General features: G+C 67.2%; 1 protein-coding gene across 2 annotated transcripts; it reads left to right on the forward strand.

The window, feature by feature from the left end:
- Positions 1-6,192: 6,192 nt before the first annotated feature.
- Positions 6,193-13,348, forward strand: LOC138825359 (mesothelin-like). Of its 2 annotated transcripts, none has more exons than XM_070019805.1 (17): positions 6,193-6,366; positions 7,320-7,413; positions 7,692-7,729; positions 8,187-8,227; positions 8,511-8,628; positions 8,951-9,036; positions 9,175-9,307; positions 9,401-9,594; positions 9,706-9,796; positions 9,874-9,973; positions 10,251-10,426; positions 10,517-10,672; positions 10,777-10,919; positions 11,886-12,013; positions 12,673-12,767; positions 12,885-13,071; positions 13,145-13,348. In XM_070019805.1, the coding sequence occupies exons 1-17, from the start codon at positions 6,208-6,210 to the stop codon at positions 13,231-13,233; spliced, it is 2,028 nt and encodes a 675-aa protein (XP_069875906.1). In that variant the 5' UTR covers positions 6,193-6,207; the 3' UTR covers positions 13,234-13,348. The 2 variants fall into 2 exon arrangements, with proteins under 2 accessions (XP_069875906.1, XP_069875907.1); XM_070019806.1 differs by lacking the exon at positions 6,193-6,366 and adding an exon at positions 7,128-7,240.
- The last annotated feature ends 56 nt before the right edge of the window (positions 13,349-13,404 follow it).

Raw genomic sequence — 13,404 nt, forward strand, 5'->3', positions numbered from 1 at the left:
TCCATGTGTTTTGTGCGTGTGCTCCATTTTGTGACCTTATCGTTTTTTTTTTTTTTTCTTTTGTCGGTTGTGGGGCTTGAACTCTGGGCCTGGGCGCTGTTCCTTAGCTCTTCAGCTCCAGGCAAGTGCTCTACTGCGTGAGCCACAGCGCCACTTCCCGTTTTCTGGTGGTTCGTTGGAGATAAGAGTCTCACGGACTTTCCTGCCCAGGCTGGCTTTGAACCGCGATCCTCAGATCTCAGCCTCCTGAGTAGTTAGGGTTACAGGCGTGAGCCACCGGCGCCGGCTTCGTTCTTATTGTTGAAGCAGTGTTTTGCTATGTGGCCCGGGCTGGTACAGCATGTGTGGCTTTCATGCAGGGATTACGGCATGCAACGTCATACCTAGCTGTTCCATCGGTGTGTTTATGAGTGTGCATACGTGGCGTCATGACCGCCGGCTTGTGTGTGTTTGCACAATGACGTGGCCGCCAGCCTGTGCGTGAGTGTGCTCATGCGTGTCCGCATGCCCCCACCCAGCCCCCATGAGAGCTGGGACTCGGCCCACAGAAGGTGGCCCGTGGACAGGTTTTACCCGTTGAAGGAATTACTGCCAGCAATGAACGCATCATTAGTGGCATAATCAGCGCGATGTCTTCCCTCTGGGGCCGCCACATCTTGTCAACAGGCGGAAGCCTGGTAACAGCCCCGGGGGGCCTGGCACGGGCCGCGGTGAGCCGCTAATGAGCCGGCCGCGCGCCACACAGGGCAGCCGGCTGGGTGGCCGCAGCGTGCCAGCCACGGACCCCGGTCTGTCCCCAAGGCTGGGCACCATGTAGGGACGCGGGTGTGCCCGCCTGCGATGTGCGTGGCCCCACAGTCCTGCAGGGGACGGGCGTTTCTGGTGGAGGCTGTGGGGTGCCTGACGTGCGGCCCGGACGCTGTTCCTGGGACGTGGTGGAAGGGCCTGGTGCGTCCGGGGACAGCTCTTTCTGCCTCGGAAGCTGGTGGCTCCTCCTGGGACTGCCCTGAGTCCTCGCTGACCCCGGGGCCACACAAGTCAGAGCACCGGGCAGTGCTGGCAGCGGGGCCAAGCGCAGGACAGACCGCTGGGTGTGGGGAGCTGGGAGGCGGGCAGGGGCCTGCCCCTGGCAGCTCCCGAGGGTGCGTGCGGCCCTGGGGAGGGGGGCGGGCCACGTGGGGGAGCATGAGAGCCCCGGGCCTCCCCCTCCATCCGCCTTTCTTGTGGTGATGCCCACAGCGTCTCCTGGCGGCTCCCAACCACTCCCCAGCTCCCAGGATTCTCAATGGTCGCAGGGTGACAGGGAGGGCGCCTGGCTGACTCCTGCCCTGGGCTCCGGCTGCTCTGTCCAGCTCTTCCTGTGAGTCCCGGCCTGTCCTTCTGCCCATGGTCCCCACCCTGGGACCCCAGAGGATGGGAGAGGTGGGGCTGTGTACCCACTGGGCCAGCAGTGCCCCTGAAGTGGACCAGATGACCAGCCCTGGGGACGCGGTGGTCAGGGACACTAACTGCCACCACCAAGGGAGAGAGGCCCCTCCGAGGCCCGCCCCAGCCCCACAGGCCTCCGCGCCTCCTTGCTGGGAGGGGGTGGCGTGCAGAGACCAGAGCGAGGCCCGGCCTCGTCGGATTAGCGCGGAAGCAGAATCAGTGTTTATCCAAGTTCTCAGCAGGTCCGCAGGTAGCCTACAAACAACAGATCTGCTCATGCGAAAAGTCAAAGAATAAAGGGTGTGTGTGTGAGTGTGTGTGTGTGTGTGAGTGAGTGTATTTCCTCACACAGTGAAAAGGCCAGCGGTAGCCTGGGGCTGAGATTGGCAGCCCACGGGGGTGGGGTGGGGGTCACAGGAAGCCAGTGGTGCCCGGAAACCAACAAGGAAGATCACCTGGGGGTGGCGTCTGGGGACCGGAGCCGTGTGCCAGCTCCGGACACCTCCCACAGCTCGCCGTGCGCGCACCCCGGGACCGCAGCCTGAAGTAAAGGCTTGTGTAAATGCCCACCCAGAACACCACTGGGACACACAGTCACGTAGGAGAAAGAAGCGTTTAATGTCAGCTAGAGGCTGGCAGGCTGTCCCTCGCGGGACTGCGCTGCAGCTGTGGAGGTAGATAGAGTGGCAGGAGTCGGAAGGCAGAGGAGGGCCGGGGCAGGAAAGCTTCATAGTCACAGCTGACACTGGAGCTCTCGGACAGCCAGGGCAGGGAAAACATCCTAGAGCGGATGCACCTTGTGATCACACACTGGAGACCAGTGTGGCCGGACTGACCTCCCGGCAATGTGGCTGACACAGCCGGGAGGTGGGGATAGACATCTGTGGCCAGGCCTGGCTTGGGAATGGCTCAGGGTGAAGGCTGGCAACCCAAAATAGGGGTGAATAAGCTTACACTGTGTACCGTGATCGGCCTCGGCATTCGTCCTGTTCCCTCCGTGCTGGGCTTAAGCAACCCCCCTGCCCGGGACTCCAGGAGTGTGTACCACTGTACCCTATTTGCTTCCAACAACCTTTTTTTTTTTTCTGTTCAGTTGTAGGGCTTGAACTCTGGGCCTGAGCGCTGTCCCTCAGCTCGTCAGCTCAAGGCGAGCGTTCTACCACTTGAGCCACAGCGCCACTTCCAGTTTTCTGGGAGAGAAGAGTCTCAGGGAGTTTGCTGCCCGGGCTGGCTTTGAACCGTGATCCTCAGAGCTCAGCCTCCTGAGTAGCGAGGATGACAGGCGTGAGCCACCAGCGCCCAGCTCCAACAAACTTTTTACAAGTCAGGATTTACTCATTTGTAGTGTAGAACCCACAGCCTTGCAATTCTCTGCCACCACCAACACGCAGCCAGGCCGTATTTACTGACGTGTATGTTACACAGGGAAATTCCTTCCTTGTAGCTAGTCCGAGCAGCACCCGGGTGCCAGCTCTTCCACCACCGTGAGAAGGGTTTTCTCTGTGGTTACCTTAGACATATCAAATTTCCTCTGCCATTGCTGCTTTGTTCCGCGGAATTAGGCGGGTGGTGAGGTTTGCGTGCGTGGGTTTTCCTAGGTGTGTTGTTCCTGGGAGTCTTACATCTGTGGGGGCCAGATCACATTCTGTAATTTCCGTCACCACAGAACCCCTGGCACCTGTCGGTGTACGGCTGAGAACGGCCGGTTCTCTGCCGTTGGCTGGGACGTTCTGTGCCTGTCCACCGCCCTGCCCCGAGGGTTCGCTGTGCTGTCCGAGCTGCCCGGGGCTCAGGATCCTCGGCCTCCCAAGTGCTAGGATTTCAGACCCAAGCTGCCAAATCTAGCTAGGTGTCCGTGCTCTGTGATTTGCAGTGTGTGTTGGGGGTGAGCTGCACCCTGGCCTGGCACCCGGCCTGGGCTCCGCTGCCTCTCAGTCCCTGCCCCTAGAGGTCAGGGTGAGCGCAGCCCGACCCCCAGCTCCTCCCCAGGGACCCACCCACCCTTCCCGTGCCCGCCCGCGGCCGCCCGCCCCCAGCCAGGTAGCCACGCTTCATTGGTTCCACTTGGCCTGCTGGGAGCCTCCACCCAGCAGGTGAAGAAACTGAGGCAGGGTGCTCACTCAAGTCCACCACCCCGGACTCAGTCTCACCTTGAGAGGTCACACAGGGGGCGTCCCTACACAGGCAAGCGCAAGCCCTCCCCTCCCCGCACCCCCACCCCGGGCCGCCCTCCCCTCCCCGCACCCCGGGCCGCCCTCCCCTCCCCCCACCCCGGGCCGCCCTCCCCTCCCCCCACCCCGGGCCGCCCTCCCCTCCCCGCACCCCGGGCCGCCCTCCCCTCCCCGCACCCCGGGCCGCCCACTTCCCAGCCCTGTCTTCACATGAACTCAGTGACTTACAGTGACCCTGTGCCCATGTGCACGGCGTGCGCTGCCTTGCTGTGCCGGCTCACACCCCCCTCCTCACCCCTCCTCACCCCTCCTCACCCCTCCTCACCCCTCCTCACCCCCCCTCCTCACCCCTCCTCACCCCTCCTCACCCTCCTCACCCTCCTCACCCCTCCTCACCCCTCCTCACCCTCCTCACCCCTCCTCACCCTCCTCACCCCTCCTCACCCCTCCTCACCCCTCCTCACCCCCCCTCCTCACCCCTCCTCACCCTCCTCACCCCTCCTCATCCCTCCTCATCCCTCCTCACCCCTCCTCACCCCTCCTCACCCTCCTCACCCCTCCTCACCCCTCCTCACCCCTCCTCACCCTCCTCACCCCTCCTCACCCTCCTCACCCCTCCTCACCCCTCCTCACCCTCCTCACCCTCCTCACCCCTCCTCACCCTCCTCACCCCTCCTCACCCCTCCTCACCCCTCCTCACCCCTCCTCACCCTCCTCACCCCTCCTCACCCTCCTCACCCCTCCTCACCCTCCTCACCCTCCTCACCCCTCCTCACCCTCCTCACCCCTCACCCTCCTCACCCTCCTCACCCCTCCTCACCCCTTCTCACCCTCCTCACCCCTCCTCACCCCTCCTCACCCCTCCCACATCCCTCCTCACCCCTCCTCATCCCTCCTCACCCCTCCTCATCCCTCCTCACCCCTCCTCACTCCTCCTCATCCCTCCTCACCCCTCCTCATCCCCCTCATCCCTCCTCACCCCCTCCCTCCTCACCCCTCCTCACCCCTCCCCCATCCCTCCTCACCCCTCCTCATCCCTCCTCACCCCTCCTCATCCCTCCTCACCCCTCCTCATCCCTCCTCATCCCTCCCCCTCATCCCTGCCTCCCATGAGTGCAATGTGGAGCCCTCCCCACTGTCCACCCTTCTCAGGACCCAGAGTAATGCCCAAGTCTGGATACTGAATGGAGGCTGTGCCCCCCAGGGGCACAGAGGCTGCTGGGGCCCCAGGGTGAGGGGGTCAGGCTCAGGTGGGAGGGTCCGGCTCAGGTGAGGGGGTCAGGCTCAGGTGGGAGGGTCAGGCTCAGGTGAGGGGGTCAGGCTCAGGTGGGATGGTCAGGCTCAGGTGAGGGGGTCAGGCTCAGGTGGGAGGGTCAGGCTCAGGTGAGGGGGTCAGGCTCAGGTGAGGGGGTCAGGCTCAGGTGGGAGGGTCAGGCTCAGGTGAGGGGGTCAGGCTCAGGTGGGAGGGTCAGGCTCAGGTGAGGGAGTCAGGCTCAGGTGGTGGAGTCAGGCTCAGGTGGTGGAGTCAGGCTCAGGTGAGGGGGTCAGGCTCAGGTGGTGGAGTCAGGCTCAGGTGAGGGGGTCAGGCTCAGGTGAGGGGGTCAGGCTCAGGTGGGAGGGTCAGGCTCAGGTGAGGGGGTCAGGCTCAGGTGGTGGAGTCAGGCTCAGGTGAGGGGGTCAGGCTCAGGTGGGAGAGTCAGGCTCAGGTGGGAGGGTCAGGCTCAGGTGGAAGGGTCAGGCTCAGGTGAGGGGGTCAGGCTCAGGTGAGGGGGTCAGGCTCAGGTGGGAGGGTCAGGCTCAGGTGAGGGGGTCAGGCTCAGGTGGTGGAGTCAGGCTCAGGTGAGGGGGTCAGGCTCAGGTGAGGGGGTCAGGCTCAGGTGGTGGAGTCAGGCTCAGGTGGTGGAGTCAGGCTCAGGTGAGGGGGTCAGGCTCAGGTGGGAGGGTCAGGCTCAGGTGAGGGGGTCAGGCTCAGGTGAGGGGGTCAGGCTCAGGTGGAAGGGTCAGGCTCAGGTGGGAGGGTCAGGCTCAGGTGGTGGGGTCAGGCTCAGGTGGTGGAGTCAGGCTCAGGTGGTGGAGTCAGGCTCAGGTGAGGGGGTCAGGCTCAGGTGAGGGGGTCAGGCTCAGGTGAGGGGGTCAGGCTCAGGTGGGAGGGTCAGGCTCAGGTGAGGGGGTCAGGCTCAGGTGGGAGAGTCAGGCTCAGGTGGGAGGGTCAGGCTCAGGTGAGGGGGTCAGGCTCAGGTGAGGGGGTCAGGCTCAGGTGGGAGCCGTGGGCATCTGACTGCCCTCAGCAGGACCACCCTGTGCTCTGTGCACACTGCCTCCCCGGGGCACAGTCCAGCTCAGCCTGGGGCTTGGGGCAGGGCCCGGGCACTGCAGGGCCTCCCCAGGGTTCCGGCCTCTGCCCTGTGCCTGTGCTGTGGTGGGCAAGCCTGCGGAAGGGCACGTAGCCCCTCAGCGCTTCAGCCCTGGGAGGGAGGGGGGCCGGGGGGGAGGGGGCTGGGCTGATTGGAGACCTGCCCGCCTGGGATGGAATGTGGGGGGCCCTGGGCGGATCCAGGGCCTGCTGGCCTGTGTCCACTGTGGACCCCCTTCCTCTGCAGTCACCGGAATGTCTTCCTGCCCCGCCCTGCCCGTGCTGGGTGCCCGTGGCCGCCACAGCTTCTTTGCGGGCCCCAGCAGGAATGCGGCTCGGCCTCTCTGCCCCGGGTTGAGGGCCAGGCCTGCGAGTTGCAGCCGGACGCCGAGGCTGCACGGGTGGGCGTGGCAGGTAGGCCAGGAGAGAGGCCTTGTCCTGGGGAGCTCCAGACGGCGGTGGCCGGGGTAGCAGGCACTGTCCCCCGAGACAAGCCTCCTCAGCGCCGCCCTCCTGGACGAGCTTGCCTGGGTGGGGAATAGGCAGCCTGGAGGTCACCCTGGGGTCTCACACAGGCCGGGGTCGGGCAGGTGCCCAGCTGCGTGCAGCGCAGGGCTGGGGGATGGGAGGGGCCCCTGCAACTGAGTCCCGCCTGGAGTTCTGGGCTGTGGAGGCAGGCGAAGGGCCTACCACCGCCAGAGCCTCTGCCGGGGGCCGGGAGAGGGCCGCGGGCTGCCAGGGTGCCATCGCCGTGGTTCTCGCTGGGTCACTCAGCCCTCACCGGGCCAGCCAGCGCCGGGCCGTCCACCACCTCCTCAAGAGTCAGCTGCAGGAGGCTCCCTGGAGCAGTGGGTGGGGCTCCCCTGGGGCAGGGGGGGGCCGGGGAGGGTGGGCTGATCTCTGTGCGTCCCCCTCCTCCTCCCCTCCTCCTCATTCAGGGAGGCCCCTCCCCACAGCTGCAGGGGGGTGTGGGGTTGGAGGAGCTGGCCGGCCGGAGGGCGGGCAGAGGCCAGTGTCTCCCTCCCCTGCCCCTCACCGTCCACCTGGCAGAGCCCCGGGGCTGCAGCTGAAAGCACTGGGGAAGGGAGAGGCCTGCTCAGCCCGCCCCCTTCCCCACACAAACGGGGAAACTGAGGTCTGCCTGATTGGAGGCAGCCCAGGGCTCTCCCGGCCCTGCCCTTCAGGGAGTGGGGACGGGCTCAGAGCGGGGCCTGGCCCAGCACCCCACCCCCTGTGGGAGGACTCACTTCCGCGGGGCTGGCCTGGAGCTCCCCTGGGCGCCCAGGAGGTGGGACCCACAGAGCCTGGGGCGGCCCCGGGTGGGTGGGAGGGCGTTGGAAGGGGAGCCCAGCCACTGTCCTCCACAGACCATGGCCTTGTCGGCAGCCAGACGCCTTCTGGGGTCCCGCAGGACCCCTATTCGGGGCGGTCTGCTGCTGCTGCTGCCGCTGCTGGGCCTCGGTAAGTAGGGGCAGCTGACCAGAGAAGCCGGGGAGGGCTGGGCGTTGCGGGGGGCGGGGAGGGGTGCTGAGCACGGTGGGGTCTTGAAGACTGGTGGTACCTGACCACCCTGAGGAAGGTGTGGGGGTCCGGGCCCCCGTGGGGGCCGAGCCCTGGGCCTCCACACCCGGCAGGGGGTCACTGGGCTGCGGCTAGGGAGGGAGAGGCTTTGTCCCCTTCTCAGGGCCAGGCGCACCCCCAGAGCCCCTCCACCCCAGCCTCCTGCCTGTGCTCCACAGGCAGGACAGAACCTCCAAGGGCTGCAGAGACGGGACAGGTGAGGCTGGAGGACGGGGGGGGGGGGGAGACGGGACAGGTGAGGCTGGAGGATGGGGGGGTGAGGGGGGTGGGGGTGGGGGAGGGGAGATGGGACAGGTGAGGCTGGAGGACGGGAGGGGAGGGGAGGGGAGGCAGCTGGGCTTTCCCCTCCTGGGTGGAGACCCAGGCCTGGCCCGCAGTGGAAGACAGGGCCAGGTATCTTCCACACGCACCAATACCTAGCAGCTGTTCAGGGGACCCACTGGCAAAGGTGTAGCTGGGCCCTAAGCATAGCTGGGTCAGGTAGAAGTTAAGCCAGGGGATCCAAACGTGGGTCCCAGCAAACAGCCAGGCTCCGCATACCCGGCCCCCCACCCCACCCCGGAGTCTGGGCCTTGAAGCAGCTGAGCCCAAAGTGTGGCAGAGACTGAGAAACACCCACCTGGGCGGGCATCAGCAGAGCCTTGTCCCCACAGCCTCCGCTCCCGGGCGCGGCGGGCCTGCGTGACGCTGACAGGTACGTCCGGGGTTCCTCAGGCCCCGGGGCTCCGGGGGCCTCGTAGGCCGGGCACCCAGGGGCCGGCTGCACCGCTTCCTGGGCCTCTGCTCCTGCCCCTCCCCTACCTCTCCTGCTTCCCGGGGCCTGACCAGGCTCAGGACTGGGGAACGGTGGCCAGCCCTTGCCCTCCAGATGTTGCCTGGCCCTGGGAGGCCTACGGGGTCCTGCAGGGAGGGGGTGCTGTGGGACCAGGGGGTACTGAGAAGGCCAGAAGTGGGTACACACTCGGGGCCCGCCCCAGCCCGGCCCTAGGCCTCTTGAGCTTCTCCTGCGAGGAGGCGTCCCGCCTGAGCGCCGGGCGCGCCCTGGAGCTGGCTGTGACTGTGAGGCGGGAGCACATCCCGCTCCAGGAGGATCAGGTGGGTCTCCCGAGGGTCTCCTGTGGGTCTCCCGCCGGCGGGAGGATCAGGTGGGTCTCCCGAGGGCTGACCGGGTGTGTGGCCACACGGGTCTGGCTGTGGGGGGTGACTGAGGAGGCCTGCCCGCCCCCCTGGAGACTGGGCCCCCCTTCAAAGCCTTGCCCCTAAAACCCGGCTTCCATGGGCCGAGTCCCTGCCTGCCCGCCCCGGCCCGCCCTGCCCACGGGCGCGGGGGCTGGGGTGTGCTTTGTGGGTGGGAGACCTGGAGCCCCCCGCCCAGGGCCCAGCACATTCCGAGCCGGCCGGCCTGGTCTCTCGGCAGCTGCGCTGTTTGGCTCACCGTCTCTCAGAGCACCTTGCCCCCCAGGACCTGGACGCCCTCCCAGTGGACATGCTGCCCTTCCTCAAGTAGGCTCGGTGCCAGGCGCTGGGGCACCCCCCCCCCCCGTCCCCGGCTTACAGCCCAGGGGCTGGGAGGCTGGGCCAGGGCGGGATCGGGAGGGGGTGGGCTGCGGGCAAAGCCGTCCCCGGCATTTCTCTCCACAGCCCTGCCTCGTTCCCGCGGCCTCAGGTCTGTAAGAGCTTGTTGTCTCGAGTCTCCAAGGCCAGCACCTTGCGCCAGCTCCCACCCGGGGCTCCTGAGCGCCAGCGTCTGCTGTGCCTGGCTCTGGCCTGCCGGGTACAGAACAGAAGGGGGGAGCGGGGGGGGGGCAGGGCAGAGAGGGAGGGGCGGCCCCTCACAGGAAGGCACTGAGGCCGAATGTGTGTTCAGGGTGTGCGGGGCTCTCGGGTGAGCGAGGCCGACGTGCAGGCCCTGGGGAGCCTGGCGTGTGACCTGCCCGGGCGCTTTGTGGCCAGCGCAGCGGCCGTCCTCCTCCCCCGGCTGGCCAGCTGCCCAGGTCCCCTGGACCAGGACCAGCAGGAGGCAGCCAGGACGGCTCTGAAGGGCGGAGGACCCCCCTATGGGTGAGTGAGGGGGTGTCTGAGGTCTCTGGGGCGTGCCCCTTCACAGCCAGGAGCAGCGTCTGACCCCGGCTGCCCCCTGCACTGCATCTGGGGGCTCCTCTGTCCAAACAGTCCTCCCTCGCGCTGGTCCCCCTCCACCCTGGACGCTCTGCAGGGCCTGGTGACAGTGTTGGACCTGCCCATCGTTAATAGCATCCCCCAGGTGAGCCCCCCTCCTCTGCTCCCGGCTCTGATCCCGGGGACCCTCGGGCTCACTGGTCTGCCCTGCTCTGTCCTCAGGAGGTCTTGGACTCCTGGCTACAGCGCATCTCCGGGCCCCCATCGTGGCGGAGGTCTGAGCTGGCCCCCGCGGTCCAAAGGTTCCGGCGAGACACAGAGAGTGAGCTCTGAACCTGCTCACCAGGCCTTGGGCACTGGAGCCGGGGGCCGGGCATGGGGCAGGCCTGGGGCAGGGGGAGGGCACGGAGGAGGGCAGGTAACCAGGGGCCGGGAGGCAGGGGGGACGGGCGGCACTAGCACTGTCCATGCCTGAGATCTTTCCTGCCTTCTCAGCTAACCAGGTCATCCCCTCACAGACCGGGTGGGTAAGCGGAGGCCGGAGCAGGATGGAGGCTGTGGGAGGAGGAGGGGCTGAGGCAGCAGGCCTGTCCTTGCAGGGGCCTGTCCCCCGGGGCAGAGGGCGTTGGCCGTGGACGAGAGCCTCTTCTGGTATGAGGAGTGGGAGCTGGAGGCCTGCCTGGACGGCGCCGTGCTGGCGGAGCAGATGGAGGAAGTGAGCAAGATCCCCTTCACCTACCAGCAGCTCGGCGCTCTGAAGCGCAAGTTGGACAAGGTAGCTCACCGTGCCCCCCTGTCCCGGACAGACACGGGGCGGCCCAGCCCTCCAGTGTGGCCCTGGCCCTCAGGGTCACTTCCTTTCCAGACCTTTCCACAAGGGTACCCCGAGGCCCTGATCCAGAGGCTCGGCCCCTTCTTCCGCCACGTCCTCCCGGAGGACATCAGCAAGTGGAACGTGACCTCCCTGGACACGATCAAGGACCTGCTGGAGGCCAGCAGCGGGCACAGCACAGATGCGCAGGTGAGGGCCGCCCGGGGCGTCGGCTGGGGCGCGTCCCGGGCAGGGTGCGTCCCGGGCGGGTTTGCCTCTCCCTGCCCCGGGACTCCACGGTGGCGCCTCCACAGGTGACTGCCCTCATCACCCGCTACCTGCTGGGAAGGGACGACTTGGACGAGGACACGCTGGACCTCCTGGCTGGTGTCCGCCCCACTTACCTGTGTGTCCTCAGCCCCACGCAGCTGGAGTCCCTGCCCCTCGGTGTCCTCTGGTGAGTCCTCCCCCTGTGTCCTGTGCTGTGGTGCCCCCCGTGTCCTGTGCTGTGGTGCCCCCCGTGTCCTGTGCTGTGGTGCCCCCCGTGTCCTGTGCTGTGGTGCCCCCCGTGTCCTGTGCTGTGGTGCCCCCCGTGTCCTGTGCTGTGGTGCCCGCCCCCCGTGTCCTGTGCTGTGGTGCCCCCCGTGTCCTGTGCTGTGGTGCCCCCCGTGTCCTGTGCTGTGGTGCCCCCCGTGTCCTGTGCTGTGGTGCCCGCCCCCCGTGTCCTGTGCTGTGGTGCCCCCCGTGTCCTGTGCTGTGGTGCCCCCCGTGTCCTGTGCTGTGGTGCCCCCCGTGTCCTGTGCTGTGGTGCCCCCCTGTGTCCTGTGCTGTGGTGCCCGCCCCCCCCGTGTCCTGTGCTGTGGTGCCCCCTGTGTCCTGTGCTGTGGTGCCCCCCGTGTCCTGTGCTGTGGTGCCCCCCGTGTCCTGTGCTGTGGTGCCCCCCGTGTCCTGTGCTGTGGTGCCCCCCGTGTCCTGTGCTGTGGTGCCCCCCTGTGTCCTGTGCTGTGGTGCCCGCCCCCCCCATGTCCTGTGCTGTGGTGCCCCCTGTGTCCTGTGCTGTGGTGCCCCCCGTGTCCTGTGCTGTGGTGCCCCCCGTGTCCTGTGCTGTGGTGCCCCCCGTGTCCTGTGCTGTGGTGCCCACCCCCCCCCCGTGTCCTGTGCTGTGGTGCCCCCCGTGTCCTGTGCTGTGGTGCCCGCCCCCCCCGTGTCCTGTGCTGTGGTGCCCGCCCCCCATGTCCTGTGCTGTGGTGCCCCCCGTGTCCTGTGCTGTGGTGCCCCCCCCCGTGTCCTGTGCTGTGGTGCCCGCCCCCCTGTGTCCTGTGCTGTGGTGCCCCCCGTGTCCTGTGCTGTGGTGCCCGCCCCCCCCCGTGTCCTGTGCTGTGGTGCCCGCCCCACCCATTGCTCAGCCCCACGCTTCCCCCAGGACAGTCACACCCAAGGATCTGGACTCCTGCAGCCCGCAGCAGCTGGGCCTTCTCTATCCCAAGGCCCTGCTGGCCTTTCAGAACGTGAGCGGGCCGGAGTACCTTGGGAAGATCCAGGCCTTCCTAGGTGAGCCGGGGCACACGCAGCCAGTCGGGGCGGGCACAGGCAGGGGCGGCCCCGGCCTCTCCGGCCTCCCCTGCCTCCTCCGCCCCTCAGCAGGGGCTGGCTGATCTAAGCTCCCTGCCGTAGGCCCCCAGCCCACAGGCTGAGGCTGGGGGATTCCCCTGGAAAGAAGGCAGGGTGGGGGCTGGGAAGGCGGCTCAGGGGCAGAGCGCTCACCTCGCATGCCTGAAGCCCTGGGTTCGATTCCTCAGCACCACATACACAGAAAAAGCCGGAAGTGGAGCTGTGGCTCAAGTGGTAGAGTGCTAGTCTTGAGCAAAAGAAGTTCAGAGACAGTGCCCAGCCCCTGAGTTCAAGCCCAGGACTGCCAAAAGGGAGGAGGAGGAGGAGGAAGAGGACGAGGAGGAAGAGGAGGAGGAGGAGGAAGAGGGGGAGGGGGAGGGGGAGGGGAGGAAGAGGGGGAGGGAGAGGAGGAAGAGGGGGAGGGGGAGGGGAGGAAGAGGGGGAGGGAGAGGAGGAAGAGGGGGAGGGGAGGAAGAGGGGGAGGGGGAGGGAGGAGGAAGAGGGGGAGGGGGAGGGGGAGGAGGGGGACTGTCTGTGGTGGGGCTGAGGCCCGGTGTTGCGTTGCACGGTCTGGAGCCTGGGTTCCACTCTCCGTGCAGGAGGGGCCTCCGCAGAGGACCTGCAGGCTCTCAGCCACCAGAACATAAGCATGGACATGGCCACATTCAAGAAGCTGCGGGTGGAGTCGGTGGTGGTAGGCGCGGAAGGGCTGGGGAAGGGCTTTCGGGAAGGCACAGCCAGGTCACAGCCGGCCTAGAGGGGCCGAGGTCTGAACACAGGGGAGACTGACGGCTGGCTCGCTCCTGGGCAGCGGCTGACGGTGGACGAGGTTCAGGCACTCCTGGGGTCGCACGTGGCAGAGCTGAAGGGCGAGGAGAACAGCAGCCCTGTGCGGGACTGGATCTTCCGGCAGCGCCAAGAAGACCTGGACCAGCTGGAGCTGGGGCTCCAGGGCGGCATCCCCAATGGCTACGTGATCCTGGACCTAAGCTTCCAAGGTGGGCCGGCGGCCCGGGGCGGGGCCGGGGGGGCTGGGGGCTGGCGGGCCTGAGTCACCCCTCTAACGTGCAGAGGCCTTCTCCCGCGGAGCTCCGCGTCTGACACCCGGACTGGCGCTTGCCTGGAGCTCTGCTCTGCTCTTGGCCTTCGCTCTGGGCTGAGACCACCGCTTCCGACCGTCCAGCCCTGGCCCTCCGAGGAGCTCTGCCTGACCCGAAGGCAGCCCAGCCCCGAGGGCGTTTGGGCTCAATAAACAGCAGTGTGTCACTGCGCTGATGTGGGCTGTGGTCTTGTCAGGCTGGGGAAGAGGGAGGGCCTGAGCTCGGGGCTCC

This window comes from Dipodomys merriami, unplaced genomic scaffold, assembly GCF_024711535.1.
Source record: "Dipodomys merriami isolate MVZ:Mamm:240054 unplaced genomic scaffold, mDipMer1.0.p SCAF_137, whole genome shotgun sequence".
NCBI classification, from domain to species: Eukaryota; Metazoa; Chordata; class Mammalia; order Rodentia; family Heteromyidae; genus Dipodomys; species Dipodomys merriami.